General features: G+C 36.4%; 1 protein-coding gene and 1 non-coding gene across 2 annotated transcripts in view; one reads left to right on the top strand and one right to left on the bottom strand.

The window, feature by feature from the left end:
* RAD18 (RAD18 E3 ubiquitin protein ligase) overlaps window positions 1-26,450 on the bottom strand; it is an 83,166-nt gene that overhangs the window by 42,069 nt on the left and 14,647 nt on the right. Inside the window, exons 3-7 of the mRNA XM_055259246.2 lie at window positions 25,877-25,938; window positions 24,564-24,634; window positions 17,233-17,570; window positions 15,314-15,413; window positions 11,618-11,802 (exon numbers count right to left, since the gene is read on the bottom strand). Coding sequence (XP_055115221.2) covers window positions 11,618-11,802; window positions 15,314-15,413; window positions 17,233-17,570; window positions 24,564-24,634; window positions 25,877-25,938 — 756 coding nt within the window. The remainder of the gene's footprint in view (window positions 1-11,617; window positions 11,803-15,313; window positions 15,414-17,232; window positions 17,571-24,563; window positions 24,635-25,876; window positions 25,939-26,450) is intronic.
* Window positions 7,156-7,293, top strand: LOC129471755 (small nucleolar RNA SNORA43). Its single transcript, XR_008653716.1, has one exon. It is a non-coding gene; the product is annotated as a small nucleolar RNA SNORA43 (small nucleolar RNA).

Raw genomic sequence — 26,450 nt, 5'->3', positions numbered from 1 at the left:
AAAGGGTATCAGCGATGGAAGATCAAATGAATGAAATGAAGCAAGAAGAGAAGTTTAGAGAAAAAAGAATAAAAAGAAACGAACAAAGCCTACAAAAAATATGGGACTATGCGAAAATACCAAATCTATGTCTGATTGGTGTACCTGAAAGTGACGGGGAGAATGCAACCAAGTTGGAAAACACTCTGCAGGATATTATCCAGGAGAACTTCCCCAATCTAGCAAGGCAGGCCAACATTCACATTCAGGAAATACAGAGAACACCACAAAGATACTCCTCGAGAAGAGCAACTCCAAGACACATAATTGTCAGATTCACCAAAGTTGAAATGAAGGAAAAAATGTTAAGGGCAGCCAGAGAGAAAGGTCAGATTACCCACAAAGGGAAGCCCATCAGACTAACAGCTGATCTCTCGGCAGAAACTCTACAAGCCAGAAGAGAGTGGGGGCCAATATTCAGCATTCTTAAAGAAAACAATTTTCAACCCAGAATTTCATATCCAGCCAAACTAAGCTTCATAAGTGAAGGAGAAATAAAATCCTTTACAGACAAGCAAATGCTGAGAGATTTTGTCACCACCAGGCCTGCCCTAAAAGAGCTCTGAAGGAAGCACTAAACATGGAAAGGAACAACCAGTACCAGCCACTGCAAAAACATGCCAAATTGTAAAGACCATCGAGGCTAGGAAGAAACTGCATCAACTAATGAGCAAAATAACCAGCTAACATCATAATGACAGGATGAAATTCACACATAATATTAACTTTAAATGTAAATGGGCTAAATGCTCCAATTAAAAGACACAGACTGGCAAATTGGATAAAGAGTCAAGACCCATCAGTGCGCTGTATTCAGGAAACTCATCTCACGTGCAGAGACACACATAGGCTCAAAATAAAGGGATGGAGGAAGATCTACCAAGCAAATGGAAAACAAAAAAAGGCAGTGGTTGCAATCCTAGTCTCTGATAAAACAGACTTTAAACCAACAAAGATCAAAAGAGACAAAGAAGGCCATTACATAATGGTAAAGGGATCAATTCAACAAGAAGAGCTAACTATCCTAAATATGTATGCACCCAATACAGGAGCACCCAGATTCATAAAGCAAGTCCTTAGAGACCTACAAGGAGACTTAGAATCCCACACAATAATAATGGGAGATTTTAACACCCCACTGTCAACATTAGACAAATCAACGAGACAGAAAGTTAACAAGGATATCCAGGAATTGAACTCAGCTCTGAACCAAGCAGACCTAATAGACATCTACAGAACTCTCCACCCCAAATCAACAGAATATACATTCTTCTCAGCACCGCACCGCACTTATTCCAAAATTGACCACATAGTTGGAAGTAAAGCACTCCTCAGCAAATGTAAAAGAACAGAAATTATAACAAACTGTCTCTCAGAGCACAGTGTAATCAAACTAGAACTCAGGATTAAGAAACTCACTCACAACCGCTCAACTACGTGCAAACTGAACAACCTGTTCCTGAATGACTACTGGGTACATAATGAAATGAAGGCAGAAATAAAGATGTTCTTTGAAACCAACAAGAACAAAGACACAACATAACAGAATCTCTGGGACACATTTAAAGCAGTGTGTAGGGGGAAATTTATAGCACTAAATGCCCACAAGAGAAAGCAGGAAAGATCTAAAATTGACATCCTAACATCACAATTAAAAGAACTTGAGAAGCAAGAGCAAACACACTCACAAGCTAGCAGAAGGCAAGAAATAACTAAGATCAGAGCAGAACTGAAGGAGATAGAGACACAAAAAACCCTTCAAAAAAATCAATGAAGCCAAGAGCTGGTTTTTTGAAAAAATCAACAAAATTAATAGACTGCTAGCAAGACTAATAAAGAAGAAAAGAGAGAAGAATCAAACAGAAGCAATAAAAAATGATAAAGGGGATATCACCACTGATCCCACAGAAATACAAACTACCATCAGAGAATACTATAAACACCTCTACACAAATAAACTAGAAAATCTAGAAGAAACGGATAAATTCCTCAACACATACACCCTCCCAAGACTAAACCAGGAAGAAGTTGAATCTCTGAATAGACCAATAACAGGCTCTGAAATTGAGGCAATAATTAATAGCCTACCAACCAAAAAACGTCCAGGACCAGAGAGATTCACAGCCGAATTCTACCAGAGGTATAAGGAGGAGCTGGTACTGTTCCTTCTGAAACTATTCCAATCGACAGAAAAAAAGGAAATCTTCCCTAACTCATTTTATGAGGCCAGCATCATCCTGATACCAAAGCCTGGCAGAGACACAACCAAAAAAGAGAATTTTAGACCAATATCCCTGATGAACAACGATGCAAAAATACTCAATAAAATACTGGCAAACCAAAGCCAGCAACACATCAATAAGCTTATCCACCATGATCAAGTGGGCTTCATTGCTGGGATGCAAGGCTGGTTCAACATACGCAAATCAATAAACGTAATCCAGCATATAAACAGAACCAATGACAAAAACCACATGATTATCTCAATAGATGCAGAAAAGGCCTTTGACAAAATTCAACAGCCCTTCATGCTAAAAACTCTCAATAAATTAGGTATTGATGGGACATATCTCAAAATAATAAGAGCTATTTATGACAAACCCACAGCCAATATCATACTGAATGGGCAAAAACTGGAAGCATTCCATTTGAAAACTGGCACAACACAGGGATGCCCTCTCTCACCACCCCTATTCAACATAGTGTTGGAAGTTCTGGCCAGGGCAATCGGACAGGAGAAGGAAATAAAGGGTATTCAATTAGGAAAAGAGGAAGTCAAATTGTCCCTATTTGCAGATGACATGATTGTATATCTAGAAAACCCCACTGTCTCAGCCCAAAATCTCCTTAAGCTGATAAGCAACTTCAGCAAAGTCTCAGGATACAAAATCAATGTGCAAAAATCAGAAGCATTCTTATACACCAAACATAGACAAACAGAGAGCCAAATCATGAGTGAACTCCCATTCAGTTGCTTCAAAGAGAATAACATACCTAGGAATCCAACTTACAAGGGATGTGAAGGACCTCTTCAAGGAGAACTACAAACCACTGCTCAATGAAATAAAAGAGGATACAAACAAATGGAAGAACATTCCATGCTCATGGGTAGGAAGAATCAATATCGTGAAAATGGCCATACTGCCCAAGGTAATTTACAGATTCAATGCCATCCCCATCAAGCTACCAATGACTTTCTTCACAGAATTGGAAAAAACTACTTTAAAGTTCATATGGAATCAAAAAAGAGCCCACATTGCCAAGTCAATCCTAAGCCAAAAGAACAAAGCTGGAGGCATCACGCTACTTGACTTCAAACTATACTACAAGGCTACAGTAACCAAAACAGCATAGTACTGGTACCAAAACAGAGATATAGACCAATGGAACAGAACAGAGCCCTCAGAAATTGCTGCATATCTACGACTATCTGATCTTTGACAAACCTGACAAAAACAAGAAATGGGGAAAGAATTTCCTATTTAACAAATGGTGCTGGGAAAACTGGCTAGCCATATGTAGAAAGCTGAAACTGGATCCCTTCCTTACACCTTACACAAAAATTAATTCAAGATGGATTAAAGACTTACATGTTAGACCTAAAACCATAAAAACCCTAGAAGAAAACCTAGGCAATACCATTCAGGACATAGGCACGGGCAAGGACTTCATGTCTAAAACACCAAAAGCAATGGCAGCAAAAGCCAAAATTGACAAATGGGATCTAATTAAACTAAAGAGCTTCTGCACAGCGAAAGAAACTACCATCAGAGTGAACAGGCAACCTACAGAATGGGAGAAAATTTTTGCAATCTACTCATCTGACAAAGGGCTAATATCCAGAATCTAAAATGAACTCAAACAAATTCACAAGAAAAAAACAAACAACCCCATCAAAAAGTGGGCAAAGGATATGAACAGACACTTCTCAAAAGAAGACATTTATGCAGCCAAAAGACACATGAAAAAATGCTCATCATCAATGGTCATCAGAGAAATGCAAATCAAAACCACAATGAGATGCCATCTCACACCAGTTAGAATGGCGATCATTAAAAAGTCAGGAAACAACAGGTGCTGGAGAGGATGTGGAGAAATAGGAACACTTTTACACTGTTGGTGGGACTGTAAACTAGTTCAACCATTGTGGAAGTCAGTGTGGCGATTCCTCAGGGATCTAGAACTAGAAATACCATTTGACCCAGCCATCCCATTACTGGGTGTATACCCAAAGGATTATAAACCATGCTGCTATAAAGACATATGCACACGTATGTTTACTGTGGCACTATTCACAATGGCAAAGACTAGGAACCAACCCAAATGTCCAACAATGATAGACTGGGTTAAAAAAATGTGGCACATATACACCATGGAATACTATGCAGCCACAAAAAATGATGAGTTCGTGTCCTTTGTAGGGACATGGAAGAAGCTGGAAATCATCATTCTCAGCAAACTATCGCAAGGACAGAAAACCAAACACCGCATGTTCTCACTCATAGGTGGGAATTGAACAATGAGAACACATGGACACAGGAAGGGCGACATCACACACTGGGGCCTGTTTTGGGGTGGGGGGGAGGGATAGCATTAGGAGATATACCTAATGTAAATGACGAGTTAATGGGTGCAACACACCAACATGGCACATGTATACATATGTAACAAACCTGCACGTTGTGCACATGTACCCTAAAACTTAAAGTATAATAAATAAATTTAAAAAAGAATAAAAGTCATAAGGTCCTTCCATTATACATGAAGTAGTATACTATTCATTGAAGGTAGACTAAGTTAAAAATGCATATAGTAAACTAGAACAATCACCCCTACAAAAAACCAAAAAGAAGTACAGCTCATAAAATGAAGATAACATAAAAAACTAAAAAATACTCAGTTAATCCAAAAGAAAGCAGGAAATGAAAAAAACAAAAGAATGATAGAATAGCAAACAAGCAAGATGGCAGATATAAACCCAACCAAATAGAATAAATGAAATTAAAATAGTTTAAACCCTACAATTTAATGATAGAGCTTGTCAAATTAAATTAAAAAAGAAAATCCAAACCATATACGGCTTATAATAAAACACAGCTTAAACATAATGATACAATAGGTTTAAAGAAAAATGAAATAAAGTAGTTGCTATACTCATATCAGATAGAATTTTGAGACAAGGAATATTACCAGAGACAAAGACATATATGCCATAATAATAAACAGGCTAACTAATCAAGAAGATACATAATAATACTAAGAGATTCAAAATATAACAAAACTGAAAATATTGACAGGGAAAATGAAAAATCTATAAATATAGTTGGATATTTCAAAAAGCTTCTCAGTAATTGATAGAATCAGTAAACAGAATATCAGCAAGGATGCTGAAGACTTGAATACACTATCAAGCAAATTTACATAGCATTTACAGATCACTGCACAAAAAAGCAAACTTTTCAAGTATTTATGCAATATTCACCAGGAAGACCTAACACCTAAGTTATGAAGCACGTCTCGGTAAATGTGAAAGGTCTGAAATCATACAGAACAGTTTCTTTGGCCAACATTGAATTAAATTAGAAATGAATAATAAAAAGATATCTAAGAAACAACCAAATCTTTAAAAATTAAACAATACTTCTATTTAACACGAGTCAAAGAAGAATACACAACAAAAACTAGAAAATATTTTAACTGAATGAAAAGGTAAATACAACCTATCAATGCCTGTGAATGCAGGTAAAATAGTACTTAGACAAAAATCTGTATTTTAAATACATCGAGAACAATCTGAAATTAATTATCTAAACTTCCACCATAATAAGCTAAAAAAAGAAGAGCAAATTAAACCTAAAGTAAGTAGAAAGAAGGAAATCGTAAAAGACTGGAATTCAATGAGATAAAAAAACAGACAAAAACTGAGAAAAAGCAATTTGAGGAAAATGAAGCTGAAGGATGATTCTTTAGAAAAATGAGAAAAATTAATAACTTATAGGTAGAACCATCAGGAAAAAAGAAGACACATTTTCAGTATAGAAAATGAAAGACAGTAAATTACCACAAATCCCATAGATATTAAAAGGTTAACAAGAAAATGTTACTTAAAAAAACAAAAACAAAAAGAACCTTCTGGCTATAGATTCAACAACTTAGATGAAATGAACACATTCCTTGCTAAAGATGAATGGTTAGTTTAATATTCAAAAATTAATCAGTGTAATGTAAATCAATACCACACCCACTAGGAAAAAGACAGACTAACAGGTGTTGGCAAGGACATGGAGCAACTGGAATTAATTTTTTTTTTTTTTTAGATGGAGTCTCACTCTGTTGCCCAGACTGGAGTGCAATGGCGCTATCTCAGCTCACTGCAACCTCCGCCTCCTGGGTTCACCCAATTCTCCTGTCTCAGCCTCCTGAGTAGCTGGGATTACAGGCACCTGCCACCACGCCCAGCTAATTTTTTGTATTTTAAGTAGAGATGGGGTTTCACCCTGTTGGCCAGGCTGGTCTCCAACTCCTGACCTCAGGTGATCCACCTGCCTCGGCCTCCCAAACAAAGTGCTGGGATTACAGGCATAAGCCACTGCACCCGGCACAGCTGGAACTCTTATACATTGCTAGTAGGATGTAAAATGGTGTAGCCACTTTGGACAACAGTCTAGCAATTCCTCAAAATGTTAAAATAGAATTACCATACGACTCAGCAATTCTACTCTTAGGTAAAGACACAATAGAAATGAAAACATATGTCCACATAAAAATTTGTATATAAATGTTCATAACAGCATTATTTATAATAGCCAAAAAGTGGAAAAATGTCAGATTTGAACTAATGAACAGACATAAAGATGTGACATATTCAGACAGTGGAATATTATTTGGCAATGAAAAATAAATGAGTATTGACCACAGATAAACCTTGAAAACATTATACTAAGTGAAAGAAGTTAGTTTATAAAAGGCCACGTGCTATATGGTTCCACTTAAATGGAACATCCAGAATAGACAACTCTATAGAGACATTGTTAAGATATCAATTCTCAGCTGATCTATGTAATCTCACTCAAAATCCCAAAAGGTACATACTAATAAACTGACTGCCCTGCAGATGCTGTCCTGGACCTGCCAGCTGCATAGATGCAGATGTTCTGCTGTGCCTGTAACATCGGGGCAAAGTGAAAGTGGCTATTTCTACACTCAGTGTTCAGAAAACAGTGAACAACAAGAATGGATAATAGCCTGACATTTCTTAGGGGAACAACAACAACAAAACTGAGTCTAACATTTATATGGAATTGCAAAGGACCTAGAACAATTTTGAGGACACAGTTGAAGGACTTATACTACCTGATAATTTTAAGACTTACTATAAAGTTACAGAAATCAAGAGTGTGTCATGAGTGAAGGGACAGATACATAAATTAGTGGAACAGAATAGATTCTAGATAGATTCACATGCTATATACGTGGCCGATAGGTTTTTGACAATGGAGGCAAAGTAATTCAATGGGGAAAGGATAGTCTTTTTAACAAATGGTGCTGAAAAACTAGATATACATATTTTTTAAATAAACCTTGACATTTACCTTCCACCATACAGAAAAACTAAATGAAAATGGATCATAGATTTAAATATAAAAGCTAAAGTTATAAAACTCCTAGAAAATAACACAGGAGAAAATTTTTGTGATCTTAGGAGAAGCAAATATTTTGTTGACATGCAACACAATTGTATACATAAAAAATCATGAAATGATACACAAGAAGCATAAATCATAAAAAAAGTAAATTAAATTTCATCAAAATTAAAACTCTCTGCTCTTCAAAGACATCATTAAGAAAATGACAAGGTAAGCCACATACTAAGATAAAATATTCACAACACATATATTTAACAAATTCAGTATCCAGAATATATAAATAACTTACAAATCAATAAAAAGAGTTAAGGGGCAGAATATTTCAACGGAGCCTTTATCAAAGAAAATTTACAAATAGCAAATAAAAATATCAAAAGATGGGAGACACCACTAGTCACAGGAAAATGCAAAATAAAACCATCATGAGACACTACTACTACACATTGACTAGAATGGCTAAAATTAAGAAGAATGAAAATACCAAGTGTTAGCAAGGGTGTGGCAAAAGTGGGATTCTCTCACAGTGCAAAATGGTTCAGTCATTTGAAAAACTGTATGGCAGGTTCTTATAGTTACATTTACCATATGACCAGCAATTCCACTCCACCCAAGAGAAATGAAAACATGTGGTTACACAAAGATCTGTGAACCCATGTTCATAACAGCTTTACTGATAATAAAAAAACTGGACACAGTCCAGTTGTCGATTCACAGGCGAAGGGATATACAAATTGTGGCATGGCCATAAAGCAGAACACTGCTTGGCAATAAAAAATAAATTTACTGGCCGGGCACGGTGGTTCATGCCTGTAATCCCAGCACTTTGGGAGGCAGAGGCGGGCAGATCACAAGGTCAGGAACCCAGGAGGCAGAGCTTGCAGTGAGCCGAGATTGTGCCACTGAACTCCAGCCTGGGCGACAGAGTGAGACTCCGTCTGAAAAAAAAAAAAAAAAAAGAATTCAAGACTAGCCTGGCCAATATGGTGAAACCCCATCTCTACTAAAAATACAAAAATTAGCTGGGCATGGTGGCGGGTGCCTGTAGTCCCAGCTACTCAGGAGGCTGAGGCAGGAGCATCGCTTGAACCTGGGAGGCGGAGGTTACAGTGAGCTGAGATCATGCCATTGCACTCCAGCCTGGCCGACAGGCTGTCTCAAAATAAATAAATAAATAAATAAATAAAATAAAAAATAAATGCACTACTGGTAAAAGCAACAACATGGAAAAATCTCAAAAGTATTACGCTAAGTGACAGATGCCATATGTAAAACGCTACATACTATACAATTTGTGTAATTCCATTTATGTGACAGTCTAGAAAAGGTAAAATTATAGGGACAAAAAAAGAGATCAGTGTTTCCTGAGGTCTTAGAGTAAAGGAGAGGGAATATACAGCAAAGGGGCACTGGAACTTTTGCTGATGAAGGAAATGTTCTACATTTCAGTTAGAGCAATGGCTAAATGACAATATACATTTGCCTAAATTCATCTAACTATACACTTTTAAAGGATGTATTATATGTAAGTAAATTATACATCAATAAAAAGGGCACACACAAAAAGTGACAAGCCATTGGATATAAGGAAACTATACGAAAACCAGTTGTATTTTTCTGTACAAGCAACTAATAAAAATTGACATTTTAGAATAAAACATCGTGTACCACTGCATCAAAAATATCAAAGAATAACTCTTTAAAAAGATGTGTGAGACCTTCACACTGAAAAATGCAAAACATTACTGACAAAAATCAAAGACGAAAAAAGGGATAAACCATATTCATGAATTGGAAGACTCAAATACTGTACATATATCAACTATCCCAAAATTGATCTATAAATTCAATGTAATCCCAATTTAAAAACTTATATGGAAATACAAAAGGCCTAGAAAAAACAAGTCAACCTCAATAAACAAAACTGGAAGAACTATATTACCAGACAGCAAGACCTATTACAAATTACTCATAAAGTACTTAAGACACACATTATTTATCCTGCTCAATGGTAAATAATAGCCCAATGGAACAAAACAATGTCCAGGACTACACATGTACAATTTGCTGATTCTCAGCCAAGACTTCTGGCAATTCAGTGGGAGAAGGGATGGCATTTCAATAAGGGGTGCTCCATCAATTGGTTATTCATATGGAAAGAAAAACAAGACAATCTTGTCCTCCACCTCACAACATATGCTAAAATCAATTCCAGATAAACTGTACATCAAAATTTAGGAGCAAGACAATAAAGTTTTAAAAGAAAACAAGAGAAGATCCACATGATCTTGAAGTAGGCTAAGGCAAAGCACTGATCAAAAGGAAAAATGTAATGAATTGGACTATTTTAGGAATGTCTACTCTTCAATGGTGCCATTAAGAGAGTGAAAAGGTGAAATTAGAAATGTACATACATCCAGCAAAAGATTTTTATCCAGGAAATTTCAATTACTCCCACAAATAAGAATAAAAATAGACCCACAGAAGAATTGGACATAGATTTAAACAGGTATTTCACCAAAGAGGACATCCAGATGGCCAACAAGCATATAAAATTTATAAGTCATTAAGGAAATGCAAATTAAAATAACAAGGTACTACCATGGACCCACTAGAATGGTAAAATGGAGAGTTAACAATGGTGATGTTGTCAAGGGTGCAGAACAACTGACACCCTCATACCCATACCCTCCTGATGAAAGTGTACATGACTACTGAATTTGGGGCTGTGTCCATGAAAGTTGAATATCTGCAAATATATAACACCAATTCCATTCCTGTATACATATATCCAACAGCAACATGCACCTATGTGCACCACAAGATATATAAAAGATTATTTGTAGCAGCATTATTAATAGAGGAAAAGTGGGAACAAAATGAAATGTTTATTAAACACTGAATGGATAAGATGATACGTTTATACAATGGAATACCATATAGCAACAAAAATGAAAAAAATCATGACCATATAAAAATACATGAATGAATCTTATAATGTTGCACAAATGAGGGCAGGCACAAAAGAATACGTAAGCTATTGGCCCTTTACTTAAAGATCAAACATAGGCAAAATGAACATATGGGGTTAGAAGTCAAGATAGTGGTCAAATGTGAGAATGAAGTAGTGAATGGGAGGGGGAAGACAGGGCTTTTGGGATGCTGGTAGTGATCTCAGTAGTGGCTACAATGACATTTCACTTTATGAAATTTACTTTGTGATAATTCACCAAACAATACACTTATAATTTGTGTTTTAATGTTTGCATGTTATTCTCCAAGTTTTTAAAAATCAGGCAATTCTATATGTTAATAGAAAGAACTCCCATATATGTGTGTGGTTTAATGAAAAGAACCAACCATTAAATAGTGCACTACACAGAATACTATCATTTTGTAAAAACAGTAATGAAAAGGATATATGTTTGTGTACAATAATCATAATGGCAACATTTACTGAAAGCTAACTACTTGCTAAGGTACTGTGCTAGGCACTTTTCATGCCTTTTATCATTTATTCCACTCAACATTATGAAGTAGGTAGTTATTATAACCCTTATTTTATGAAGGAGAAAACTCAGATACAGATATCAAGTAACGTGCCCACAGTCACCAAGCCACAAAGCTGAAAAACGGGCACTGTAACCCAGGCTCTCCAGATCCACTCTTCTCCACCACACTCTCCTAGATAGGCACATGAGAAACTGGCAATGGGGTGCCTCTGAGAAGGGATCTGGGGATTGGAAGGCAGGCTGAAAGGAAGGCTGGCTTGTCATAGCATACTCTAGGTACCTTTTGAAGGAATATATTTGCATGTCTTATCTATTATCAAAAATGTATTTATTTACAATATTTTTCTATGGTTTATAATTTCTGAGCTACACAAAACTGCTTTATCCAAAAGGTAAGCATAACTCACTGTTTTATTACTTTACCTGATTTAGGATGCAAAGCATCGCATTGGGCATTGTACATGTGTACAAATTCTTGATGCCTTTTAATGAGCTGTTGTTTATTTCCTTGAATAGATAATCCATGCTCTTTTAGCTTTTTCTTTAAATCACGATCAGAGAGCAAATTATATACAGTTTTGGGCAGCGGCTTCCTTTTGTGAACAGAACTGAAAAGGGGGGAAGATCCCTGATGATTATTGTGAATTATCAAATGCTTTTCATGTAAAATGGCAAATAAATTCTGATTCAACACATGGGTGACTGGGAAAATAGTAGAACCATTAGATTAAAAAGGGGAGAGAAAAATCAAGTTTGCGGATAAAGTTGAGTGTCTGACATGATGTATCTGAGGTGCTGGTGAGACATTCAGACACAGGCGCCTAGGTGGCACCAGAAGTGAGAGACTTGGGTCTCAAAAAGAGGTCAGACCTAAAGAGGCACACTTAGAAGACATATATGTAATGCTTGTGGAATATGCTATGAGGACTTCACTTAGAATCACACTTACATAGACCTATTCAATTTTCCACCTCTTTAAAGCATGCTAGAAATTCTAGTGGGCTAAAATTCAAGCTACATAAAAGTACCAAGGACTTGAGACAATTCCATAAACAGGAACTTCTTAGTGAGTTTTAATTCATTTTATCCGATTATAGCAGGTTCTCTACCTGGCTCAGCTTTATGGCAATTAGATGCTTAACAAAAATGTGCTCAAGGAAGTCATTACACTTGCTATCATTTCAAAATAAGAATAGCAAAGATTCAGGTGAAAATTAACAGAAACTTGAAATAATAGGTTTATCCAAAAAACAAGTTTTTACAAAGGATTTGCATATAACCAGCTCACACAAGGCTGTCCCAAACGTTAGTGTACCTAAGAAGCACCTAAAGAATTTATTTAAAATGCAGATTCTCCATCCCCTTCTCCACACCATCCACCAATTGGGGTTCAGGTCTGAAGTGGAGCTCTAAAATCTCTATTTTCAACAAGGTTCTCCAGAGTAAATTTGATATAAACGGTCCAATAATCAAACAGAGAAATATTACAGTCAGGTATAGACTGAAAAGAATCAAAAATTTCTCTATTAACCAACAGAGCCATCCCCCAAATAAATTATGTCTTTTATGCTGTATTAATAAGGTCTAAAAGCCAGAAATAACGAATTAACTGTGAAAAGACCTGCAAACTCTTGATAGATTATATTTTTCTGAAAATTGCTCTTCTTACAATGACAACACATCAGACTCTACAAGATTGATAAAATTATGGCAAAATGAAATCTCAGTAGGTAGCAACAGCTGAATCATTTTGTGTTTACAGAAGCACAGCACACAGGGAGAGATGATTCATTAAGTCTGTATCTAAAATATTTGTTTTATCAAGGATAGATGATTAAACTGTGACTGTGAAATTCCAGTGAAGAACTGTACTGTTCACTGGCATTTACAATAAAAAACACCACCAGAGATCAACAATTTCTATCAAGAATTTTAAAACATGAAACCTGGTAAATGTTACCCCAAACACGAAAATGACATTGATTTTTCTTCCATGATTTAGTGGAACTGAGTAATACATTTAAGAGGCCTCAGAATCTGAGGCAGTTCTGACATGGTTTTATATACAAGGGTTAAGGGCTGCCACTCACATTCAGCAGATGGCCTGTCAGAATATTGTGGAGGAGACAGGAAAACTCGCAGGGCCTCTTCTCTATGACCTGACTCTGGGGCCAGGATACAATTAAAGAAAGACATGGCCCAGTGTTGTCTTCAGAATCTCCACAAACACCAGTTTTGTAAGATGGAAGTGATGAGGACAGAAAGGCTTGGCAGTCAAATAAATTTAGGAATTACTGAATTAAACAAAACCTAACAGTTACCCTTAACGTAGGATTTCTCAAAGCCTTTAACACACTAAGAGGGGGATCCAGGAGGTAGTGCTTGTAAGTTCACTACAGAGCACTGGCAGGACTATAGTATTCTTTGAAGCAGGAATTTAAACCACTATTAGAACTTAATTGCAAATGGACGAGTATGTCTTTAAATAAACTGACAGCATCAGAAATGATGTATCAGAAATGTATTCGAACTGATGGATGGATCTAGAAAAAGGGGAGTCCAAGCAAGATAATCAGTGCAGATTCCTTGCTCTTCCAAAAGAATATACTCAGCTTCTATATTCCCAACTCACACATTACTAAAGAGAAAAGCAGGTCATCAAACTCTCGTGGCTTATGGGAAATAATCCTTAGGACTATTCATTTACTCCAAATCACCACTAAGCAACCTAAAAATCTAAATTTTATTCTCATTAACAAACTTACCCACTAGGTGGGAGTACTGTGCATGCAAAATTGCCCTAGGTTTGGACTCAAGTATGTCTACCTTAATAAAGCACCATTGTGTCTTATATGTTAGCTTTTGTAAGTTGTAAAAGTATGAATCTGACCCTCGAAATCTGCATTCACTCCAAATTTACTCACAAAAATTAAGTGATGTATTTTCTTTAATCACAAAAAATAATACTATGGCTCTGTCTTATTAACATGGTTTTTGGAAAATACTCTTCAAAGTCCTTCAAAACAGACTGAACATAGAAGCAAATCATTCTTTCATCCCCACTTCCCAGATACCACTAATTTCTTCAGCTTCCCTCCTCTTCTTTTCCAAATCTCTCTGAATTATCACCTATTATCTTCCCCTTGCCTCCTGTTTCAGAAGGGTCCTTTCTGCATGTCAAAGATAACCTCATTACTGGGCTCTTGTGCTCCTCACTTTCTTCCATTTATCCTCTGCTCTTTCCCTGGAAATAGCGGAAGGAAAGAGACTGAAGGCTTAAACTCCTATTTTTAAAAATAACATCCCTTGATCTTTATGCCACTTACTGCTTCTCCAAAACTACCATCTCATCTTTCTCCCTTCATCACCAGACTCATCTAAATTGTGTCTTCTGCTTATTATCCACTGATTCCTTAATGCCTTGCAATTTAAGTTTGCCTAGTATTTCATTCCTGAACAACTTATATGTGTAACAATAGTGGACTAGTATAAGAAATTACAGTTATTTTCATGTACAAGGGAGGTAGAATAGCACAGTTGTTTAGATGCAAATACTGAGCTGACAATTTATTAGTTACAATACCTGGATGGTGTGGGGGTGGGGTGGGGTATGACATTACATTTCATATATGCATTTCTGTACCCTTTTATATCATATATATTTATATAATTTCCTAGTCAAAAATTTTTGAAAAATTCTATTTTAAATTTTAAAACTTCTGAGCATCCTAAAGATCAGAGAAAGATTTTTTATATTTTATATTCAGAGTCTAATCTTGCTTTCTTTGGCCAAGAGGCTTTTTGGTAGTTTTAAAAATCTAAGAGAAAAAAACAAGTTTAAAAATAATTGAATTCAAAGTCACTAATTTCTTATTAAGTCAAAATTTAGTAGCAGTTCAAATATTCAATATAGCTAATCATATTTGGCAAAGTGGGAATTGAAGAAAGAAGAGAGGAGAGGGATTGGAAGAAGTGGCCAACAGAAGTAAAGAAGAAAGCAAGTAAGAGCAGGAAATACGGTCACCAGGATAAAATGAATACTGTAATTTTCCCCCAAGTTTATAAAGCACAAGAGGCACCCAGCTAAAGTAGCTCAATGGTTCTGCTCAACTTCCTTACCTTCTGAGGCTTTCCTTCTTCTCTTCGCGTGATAAACAGCTGTCTAAATGCTTATTAACGTGACTTTCTGGAATGTTGACCCCGCAAACAGGACAATCCACTGTATTTTTTAAAAAGAAAAAGAGAGACTTTATTAATTGTAGAAGGGGCAAAAGTATGTAAACTGGCATCTTTTCAGCAAGTAAAGTAAAAAAGAATCCCAACTTAACACGCACTTAGAAAAGCAGAAAAGAAAAAGAATGGCCCATCGGGACAACAGGGGTGGGACAGACTGGTTACTGGGTAATGGCTAAATTGTGGGAAGTCACACAATTGAAGTCCTGGTCCCAGAGAAAGAGACTGCAAATAAGCTTGAAAGTTTGTTTATTAAAAATGCTTCGGTTAAATCTTTTCTACCAAGGTATGACCAAACTATAGAACTAATCTTAAATTTTCCCAAGCCTTAGGAGCTATCCATGTTTAGCACAGAAGCAATAGTAATGACTTAAGTAAGACACACTGGCCCAGGGGCTGAGTGAAGGAAAGGTAGTTTAATAATTTATTGAGTTCAATTTTGTCAATGGTTACAAATTTGTTAATTTAGCTCTCACTTATAATTCTATATGTAATGTTAAAATTAAGGAACACAATCATTCTCAAACTATTTCATAAAGTTGCAGGGATCTGTGGGGGTATCTCGGGGCCTACAGACCACCATGGATAATAGGCAGAAGGAGGTCAGGCGGAACAGAACAATCTGTTTTATCTATTTTATATGTTATGGTTTATCGTAAAATTTCATTTGGGAAAAAAGGTTCTGCTAGGGGAAAAACAGTTAACCATCAAGCTAAAAAATACTACAATAAGAACTGTCAATTGGTAAAAAGACTAAGGATAGACAGTAGAAAATATAATTTATATATCTTTAAAAGATGTAAACACGTTAAGAACTAATAAACTAATTTCAATCTAAGTTTAATAAACACTCACATCTCTGCACTGTGTGTGGTATGGATATACCAAAGATGTCTAAGAGTTTCTGCCTAAAAGGTGCTCTAAACTTCACTGGAAAGAAGACACAGAAACAAAAAGTTAAACAAGCTGACATATTCATCAAACAGTTAAGCAAATGGGATACAAAACAGTCCAGAAAACAAGTGCTATAGCACTTTTGTGATGTGAGACAGTGTTTTCTAACATAACAAATGAATAGTGAGGATCTGGATAGAGTCTGGAAAGGTATAGAATAGGGGCCGGCAAACATTCTTAGTGAAGGGCCAGGTAGTGAAGAGCCAGGTAGAATTTACGTGGATCCTATAGATCCTATGGCCTCTGTCACAACCATGCAACTCTGCCACTGTAGCATGAAAGCAGTCACAGAGAATAGGGTGGGTATGGGAACTTTTACTTACAAAAACAGGTGGCAAGCCAGATTAGATCTGCCAGTTGTAGTTTGCCAATTCCTCAGTGTACTGGAGGAACAGTGGGGAGGCTAGAGCAGGACTTCTGAGAGAGGTGAGCAATAAGGCAGGATGACTAGGTTAGGCCTCAAATTGTCAAAGGCTTTACATGGCAGGCAAAACAGTGAGGAGGCATTCAAGTGGTGGTAAAATAAGATAAAAAGAGCTTTTCAAGATTAAATGGGAACTGATATGTTGAACGGGGGGAAGAAGGATTAAAAGCTGAAAACAGAAAGCTACTGCCATACTTGAAGCCTGAAGTAATTAAAATTGTTTCCTTTTTGTAGCAGTCAGCCTGAATTCATATTTCTGAGAGAGAAACAGAACAAACATATCTACAACAATGTCTGAGGTTTGTGATATGGTAAAATCTGGTTTTTCCTTTACCATTCCTTCCCCCTCAAAGATGCTGCCTCTTTATTCTTATCTCATGTGGATGAAAAGATTTCCATATGTCCACATATGAAAATAACTTCCTACCTTTAGTAACTTGTTTCAAAGTGGATGTCGAGGGTGTCTCAGGACGCTTAGCCTCTGAGGGATCTGGAGCGATCTCTTCTACAGGACGTGTCTCTTTGGTCTTTGCAGCAGGGCTTGCCTTTTTTTGAGGGCTGAATTTGCTTTTATTTTCTTTTATCAACAACTCTGATGTAGAACCACTCATTTCTCTGATCAAGAAATTATCCATTAACCTGCTCCCCTGCTTTAAAGACTGTCTGGAGGCTACAGGTGTATATACTTTGACAGCAAGATTCTTTGAAGAGGAAGAAGCAGGAGATTTGGGTGGTGACTCTAAAGCAAACTGCAACAGATGATTCCTTGAAGCACAAAAAACACAACAGACAATTAAGATATCCAATTTTATATAATAAATTAACTGACATAAGCTGTTTTCCCAATTAACCTTGTTTTCTGAAATACAGGACCTATACTATAATGACAACCAAACCAAAGTTTCTTCTAGTATAACTCAAAGCAATAAATCTAACTTAAAAGGCAGTTAATGTGTCAATAAAACAAAATGAAAGGAAATCAGTTTTAGGCCACAGAGAATAGCTTATATGAGACCTAATCTCCAACCATAAGTAACTTTAAAATCTGAACAAAATATACTGATATAGTCTGGATATTGTCTCCACCAAATCTCACGTTGAAACGTGATTCCCAATGTTGGAGGTGGGACCTGGTGGAAGGTGACTGGATCATGAGGGCGAATTCCTCATGAATGGTTTAGAACCATTCCCTTAGTGCTGTCCTTGTAATAGTGAGTGAGTTCTCATGAGATCTGTTTTAAAAGTGTGTGGCACCTCCCCCTGTCTCTCTTGCTCCCACTCTCACCACACGACATGCTGCCCCTGTCTTTTGTTTTCCACTGTGACTGTAAGCAGCCCAAGACCTCACTAGAAACCGAGCAGATGGCTTGTACAGCTGCAGAACCATGAGCCAATTAAACCTCTTTTCTTTGTAAATTACCCAGCCTCAAGTTTACTTTATAGTAATGTAAGAATGGCCTAACACGCATAAAAAAACAACTCTTTGTAGGCAATGGACTGAAATCAACGCAAGGCTGCAATCCCTGAAAAAGAAGAAAACATGAAGTAATCCAACATTTCCCCCAAGACTTTACCCTGGAAGCATTTTCTAGGAATGGGTACTAAAGTGAAGTCTAAACAGGAAACATTGATCTTACTTGTTAGAGAAAATAAAAGATCAGAGTTCTGAACAAAACTGGCCAGGATTGAGGGGTCAGAGTGCTTTGACACGTGGTAGCTACTGAAAGGGAACCCCAGAAGTCTGCTTAGAAATTCACGTCCATTCCTGCTCATTTCCAGGGCTGCACATGATTAGACAAAAACACAGGAGACCCACTGGGAAGCTGATACTGGTAAATTAAAATCCCAAACGTCAGTGCTGGAAAGTTAGTTGTTCACATTGGAGCCCAGCCAAAGCTGAGAAATCTTGGTAAGATCATGGACATTCAAGTGACACCCCACAAAGGCCACACCTTAGAAAAATGGACCACACTGAAGAAATATAAACAAAGCTCAAATAGACCTAACCTAAGAAAATATTATACCAGGCCGTGACAGAACAAAGATGAAGAGCTGGTAATTTAACTGCCTGTTAGAACAAAATGTGACATCTTTCAAAAGAAGACAATTCACAGCTTCTACAACATTTCAACCACAATGTTCAGCACACATTTTAAAATTACTGAACATGCAAAGAAGCAAGAAAAAGTAGCCACTAATCAAGAGATAAAATATTCAATAGAAGCAGACCCAGAGGTAATCCAAAGAATAGCATCTCTAGGTAAGGACTTCAAACTATGATAAGCATGTTAAAGAAAAAAAAAGAAAAGGGATAAAAAGATAGTGTATTATGAGAAATAAAATCCATAAGAATAAAATGAACATTCTACAACTGCAAAATACCATATCTAAACTGGATGAGTATAACAACACACAATACAAACTTGAAGGCAGGTCAATAGAAAATATCCAAACCAAGCACAGAGAGAAAAATTAATGAAAAAGACAAACACAAAAAAGTATAAGATATTGGGCATAATTAGAAGCCCAGAAAGAACAGAAAGAGTAGAAAATCAGTAATCCTAGAAAAACCAATGGCTGAGAATTTTCAAATCTGATAGAAAAAAAAGAAATCAACCCATAGATTCCACCACTACCGAATTTACATGAAACTCAACAACAGAAAGATAACTAGAAAATCTCCAAATGTTAAGAAATAAAGCACCACACTTCTAAATAACCCCACATGTCAAATCACAATGAAAACTAGAAAATATTCTAAACTGAACGATAGCATGAAGGGTTGCCAAAACTGTCCCTGGAGGGAAAATTATTGAAAATAGAAAAAGTAAAAACCACTACTCTAAGCTTCCAACTTAAAAGGTTAGGAAATGAACAGCAAACTAAACCCAAAGAAGAGAGGAAGTAATAACAGATACTAGTGAAATAGAAGAGATAGCAAGAGAAAACAAGCAAAGCCAAACGTTGGTTCTTTGAAAAAATTAACAAAATTATTAATCCCTACTAAGACTGAACAAGAAATAAATGAGAGAAAATACAAATTACCAAAACAATTAAAAGAAGACCTCATTACAAATCCTATAAAGATAATTAGAGGATATTATGAACACTTTAAAACAACAAATTTTAAATTTTAGATAAAATGGACAAATTCTTTGAAAAGCACTATTCATCAAAACTGACAAAGAAACAGAAAACCTGAAGAGCCCTTACTATCTATTAAAGAAACAGAAGCTATAATTTAAAACTTTTCCACAAAGAAAACTCCAAGCCCAGATGGCTTCACTGGTAAATTCTACCACATATTTAAGGAAGCTTTGTTTATATTTCTTCAGTGTGGACATGGTGGCACATACCCATAGTCCTAGCTAATTGGTAGGCAGAGGCAGGAGAATCCCTTGAGCCCAAGAGTTCGAGGTTACAGTGAACCATTATCATGCCACTGCACTGCAGTCTGGGCAACAGAGCAAGAAGAAGAGAGGAAAGGGAGGAAGGGAAGGAAGGAATAGAGGGGGGAGGGAAGAATAGAGAGGGGAAGGAGAAAGGAGGGGGGAGGGAGAAAGGAAAGGAGGGAGGAAGAAAGGAAAGGAGAGAGGGACGGAGAGAGGAAGGAAGGAAGGAAGGAAGGAAGGAAAAGTCTTGTCCATCTGTTAACTATACAATAACCTTACCTCTTCAGAATGGGGCTAAGAATCAAGAGTCAAAATAGGCCTTTGGGTAGACATGGGCAGCCATTAAATCTATGCAATCAATTCCATGGACTTCTGTAACTAAAGTCCTGCAATGCTTGTTCTGATCAGAAACATGTAAACAGCAGTCTAGAACCATTCGGCTAAACAAGCAGAGGCCCACCCAAACACAAATTCTTTTTATAGCACCTCAGGGCATCAACACTGTTGAAAATATAGGCAATATATAATAATAATAATAGGAATATTTTTAGGTTCCTTTGTTCTAGGTATTATGCTGGATATCTTTTACTATAGCTCTTCATTTCTAATCCTCAAGGTATCGACAGTGTTATTCTCATTTTTTAGATGAGGAAACAGGAGCCAAAGAGGTTAAATATCTTGATCACAATCATATTAGAATCAGTAGGGCCTACACCAATGCCCAGTTCTGCCTGAATTCAACATCACAATGCTTTAAACTGTACAATAAAAAAGGTGAAATTATATTCTACTTCCTTTTTGTGAGCTGCTGAGGGAATTTTACTTCAATTGTCATCTAAAATGTTTAAATTCTTAAACTTGGAGTATTTGCAGAAAAACTTATCCCTTAATGGTGGACAAACAAAAGCAGTAAGTGATGCTCTCTACTCTCAATTCGTAAAAATAATGATAGAGATGGACATTGGCTACAAAAACAGAGAAACAATATTCACTTAAGTCAAGAATGATGCCACACTTAGACAAAAATATTCTAATAAATGTTCAACAACAGGTTAAGAACATTGTTTTAAATAAAAGTAAGTCAAGGAAAAAATCATGTGTTCTTTGAAAATAAAAATAAAAGGTCAGATGAAAATATAAGAGCTGTATATCAGCCTTGTATCTGAAAACCTCTAAAATTATTTCCAATATCCCTTTTATATTATTAAATTTGGAATATTAAATATTTAAAAATCATAATGGCACATAAAATGACAATGACAAATGAGAATGCCAAGAAGAAATGAAATTGACAGACAATATAAATACCTTACATTTTGGTCATAGGATTAAACTTCCTCCCTCATAAATCTTAAACCACAGTTCAAACAAGTAATGAAATTGATTAGCTTGAATTTCATCCCTCCTAAGTTTGCAAATGATGTACCACAACACTTTACACATGACAAAAGTTCACCACAAGGATGATGCTAGGAAAAGCAGGAATTCCAAGAAGGCAAAGAGAGAGAGGAACAAACGATATAAACCATCCCAAATCTACAAATAATGCTTCCCACCCTACCACACCCAATATAATGAATAATTAAATCACCTATTCCTTTCGGGAAGGAGAGGGGATAGAGGAGGGCTCAACCATTCCATGACCTCCCTTTAAGTTACACCAAAAGGTGTGTGAATCCAAAGACCCTGACCACTTCTCTTCAACAAACAGATGCTGTTATTTGCAAGGCTTCCTTTATCCTAGCAGGGAAGTTGTTATGCTTTCAGTACTAGCTGAGGAAAAAAATAAACCTTGAGAAAAACAGGCAATAAATTCCCTTTTAAAGGCATGGCCCCGTCCTCTCATAGATTTCAAAAACTAACTGGTGAAAAATGTTAAGAAAAACAGTAGCTTTAATTGGGAAAATCAGAGAATTTTAAAGTTTCTTAATCTAGGAAAGTATGCCATCTTTTTTAAACTATACCATCTTTTTTTCCTTAAGGAAATAGCTAACCAGGCAATTTCTAGGATGTGCATGAAGTTAGCTCAGAGTACAGTCGGCCCTTCACATCCGCCAGCTCTGCATCTGTGGATTCAACTAATCACAGAGTAAAAATGTTCAAAAAATAATAAAAGTAACAATACAACAATGAAAAATAATATAAATTTTAAAAACACAGTATGACAACGATTTATATCGCATTGCATTAGGACTATAAGTAATCCAGAGGTGATTTAAAGTATAAGGGAGGATGTGCATATGCAAATACTATGCCATTTTATGTCAGGGACTTCAGCATCCACAGATTTTGGTATTCTCAGGGGTCCTGGGACCAATCCCCTTTACTGAGAGACAATTGTACTAAATTTGATCATTTTTAGAATGCAAACCAATAAAGAAATGTGCAATTCTATTGAAAGAAATCTGTTTATATTTTTAAAAGCAACATAAGGTACCTCCAAGAATGTTCCAACAAGCCTAGAAGTCCCATCCAGTCACATGCCGTATAATGATGCTTTGTTCAACAAGAGACCAAATACACGGTGGTGGTTTCATTAGATGATAATGGAGTTGAAAAATTCCCATTGCTAAGTGACATCTTGATAATCCTAACCCTGTGTGGGCCTAGGCTAGTGTGTGTGTTTCCATCTTCCTTTTTTTTTTGAGACGGAGTCTTGCTCTGTTGCCAGGCTGGAGTGCAGTGGCGTGATCTCGGCTCACTGCAACCTCCAACTCCCTGGTTCAAGCGATTTTCCTGCCTCAGCCTCCCAAGTAGCTGGGATTACAGGCATGTGCCACCATGCCCAGCTAATTTTTGTATTTTTAGTAGAGACAGGGTTTCACCATGTTGGCCAGGATGTTCTCAATCTCCTGACCTCGTGATCCACCCACCTCGGCCTCCCAAAGTGCTGGGATTACAGGCGTCAGCCACTGAGCCTGGCCTCCATCTTCATTTTTAAGAAAAAGTTTAAAAAGGAGAAAATAATAACAATTTTTAAAAATAGAAAAAGCTTCACAGAATAAGGATATAAAGAAAGATGCTTGTACAGCTATACGATGTGTTTGTGTTTTAAGCTAAGTGTTATTACAAAAGAGTCAAAAAGTCAAAAAAAAGTAAAAGTTTACAAAGTGTAAAAGTTACAGTACGGTTAATTATTGAAGAAATTTTTCATAAATTTAGTGTGTAGTCTAAGTGTACAGTGTTTATAAAGTCTACAGTAGTGTATGGTAATGGCCTAGGCCTTCACATTCACTTATCACTCACTCATTGACTCATCTAGAGTAACTTCCAGTCCTGAAAGCTCCATTCATAGTAAATGCCCTATAAAGATGTACCATTTTTTGTCTTTTATACCATATTTTCCCTGTACTTTTTCTATGTTTAGATACACTAATAGGTACCATTGTGTTGCAACTGCCTACCGTATTAGCTATAGTAACATGCTGTACAGGTTTTGTTACCTAGAAGCAATAGGCCCTGCCATATAGACTAGGAGTGTAGTAGGCTATACCATTGTTGGTTTGTGTAAGTACACCGTATGATGTTCACACAGCAACCAAATTGCCTAATGGCACATTTCTCAGAACATATCCCTGTTAAGCAACACATGATTACACTTAACTACAGGGGCACCTGACCACTATCTAAACACAATACGTCCTTCATAAAAATTCTTGCTTGACTTGCATGATTAAAACTAAAAGTAATCCAAGATATTGAAACATGCCTTTTCATATCCCTTTGGGTGACCAAACTCACTTTCACACATTCATGCATTTGACAGGAAGTTGCATATCTGAGCTTTATAAAGTACAAGCAATTACATATTTCAAATGCCATACCATTGAATACATGCTGAATAAATCAGATTAAGAATAGATTAATATATAGCAGACAGAATCAATTATAGATATGTGTATACACGAGTTAATACATACATATATATAACATACATATATTACTTAGCTCTGTCCATTGAGAGGGCCTAGAAGCAATGACACCCCAGTAGCAACAAGCATACCCAGCACCAGATCCTGGTCTCTAAATACTATTCTCCAAGAAGAGGAGCTCCTTGGAGAAATGGCTGATTCTAGGGCTTGGGCAGGAAAAGGAGTATCTTTAGAGCACTCAAAAGTAAGGAAGTCCTCAAATCTGCATTTTAACTCTTAATTATTCTATACTACAGGAGAATTTCTGTTAAGTAAAGCAAGAAAATCTTACTCTAGTAAATTTTCCATGTGTGAATAATGACTACTGTTACTTCCCTTCTTTGACTATAAAATATGCAACCCTGCATTCCCTAATCCAAAGGTGCACAAAGTAAACAGAGAACACATATAAAAGGCAAAAGTAGTTAGAGGTTAGTCACAAAATTAAATCATACCGTGCAAAATTCAAGCTTTTTACCAGTTCATCTAATATGCGGTTATTTTTCAGATCCGGCTCTGTGACAGTCTAGAAAAAACAAACAACAGATGGAAAAAGGTCAAAAACAATAATCAACTTGTCATAATCTTGTTTTTGAAAATGTCTGACCCATCCTCCTGAGGTTCTCCATCCCACTAAGTCTTCTAAGGCAGCCTCAAAATAAAGTTCATTTATCTCATGCTAACATGAAATTTTAAAATAGTGAATCAGTATCTGCTGACTGGAAGTCTGATAAAAGCTCTCCAAAGCTTCTCTTATAATCATATATACTCTGTACTGACTACAATCAAACCTAATATAAGCAAGAATCTTTCTTCAAAATGCCAGCACTCAGCTTTCTCAAAAATTTCTCCAGAAAAACAGAAGAGAAATGTTCTTTTAAGTTCTAACACTGGGAGAGGCACTAAGTGTTCAAAGAGAATTTTAAAGTAAGACTGGTTTTCAGGAATGCAAGAGAAAAGTGACAAACTCAGTACTTATTTGGCATGAATGGTATACAGTTTATCTCAGTGATGAGACCATCTTGTCAAAAGCAGTGTAACACATTGTAAAGATCTTAGACTTAAGAGCCAAATCACAAAAGCTCTTACATACAGAAATAGTTCGAAAGGTTCAGTGACACCCTGACACCACATACCTACCAGAGAGGCAAAACTAACCAAACTCCTTACCTAGTCCTAGTGTCGGCTCTGTCAGATCTCACTTGTCTCTTCTGTCTTTATTCCCACTTGTGTTTAATTACCCTTTTAGTCTACTTTTCCACCTGTTCCCACTACTTGAAAAGTTTCAGAAACAATAACAAACTTCCTAGTGTTTTCCCTGAAGCTCTGGTAGGGGAAAGATGTAAGGGAACAGGTAGGCCGGATTAAGCCCAACAGCCATGCATATTTACCTTCTGCACAAATATTTAGACAGTTCCTTGCAAATGAATAATCCTACCATCAGAGTTTCTACCAAAGTGAGAAATTATTAAAAATTAGAAGCCATAAAAACATGGGTCATAAGAATTAAAGAGTGCTACATCCTGAACTTAAAATTAGTTTTTACTTCCTAAAATACATTTAGATTTTCAGAAATCTTAACAAAAAAACTGACCAAAGCCCAGCTCTTCTTACATGTACTTTAGAGGTCCTTTCTGAAAATGTCTTTCATATAGCTTAATTCAGTAACTACACATCACCCTATATATACACAGGCTTTTATGCATACACAAAGCAGAAATACTTGCAGCAGTCAGTAAGTTTTAAAATAAAGGAAACAAAAACTCACCACACAGCAAGTTGGACACTGAGTTTTATAGGACAGAAATTTTCTTATACAGAGAGAGCAGTCTGCAAAACACAAAGTGCAACATAATGTTAATTAAGCTATATTAATAATACAGGAATATGACTTCTAACAAAATCTTAAGCCCTAGACTATTTCCATCATCTAAGGTATATCATCATAAGCTTAAATTTCTAGTACCTCTACTCTATGCACACTTACACATGTGATTAAACAGCATTTTAAGGAAAGGAAAACATAAGCAGTGTAAGTCCTTAGGATACCACAACTGCACAAGCAACATACATCACTCTGTGTCCTCCATCTGCAAAACACAGGAAACATACACTTGGGCTGGGTACTGTATAAACCTGCCAGATAGCTCTACTACTTATCATTTGAAAATACAAATTTTGAAATAATATATATACATATTAAGAAAAAATATATACCCAGGTTATCACATTAGGGACTTCTACATCTTAATTCTGTAAATAATGTCCTCTGTCCCACATTTTACAAGCACTTTTGTGGCAGGCACTAAGAACAATATATATAAAGGAAGGTTCTTGACCTC

The sequence above is a fragment of the Symphalangus syndactylus genome, chromosome 21 (genome assembly GCF_028878055.3).
Source record: "Symphalangus syndactylus isolate Jambi chromosome 21, NHGRI_mSymSyn1-v2.1_pri, whole genome shotgun sequence".
Lineage (NCBI taxonomy): Eukaryota > Metazoa > Chordata > Mammalia > Primates > Hylobatidae > Symphalangus > Symphalangus syndactylus.
Note: the sequence above shows the minus strand (reverse complement) of the source record. Positions and strands in the feature narration are given on the sequence as shown.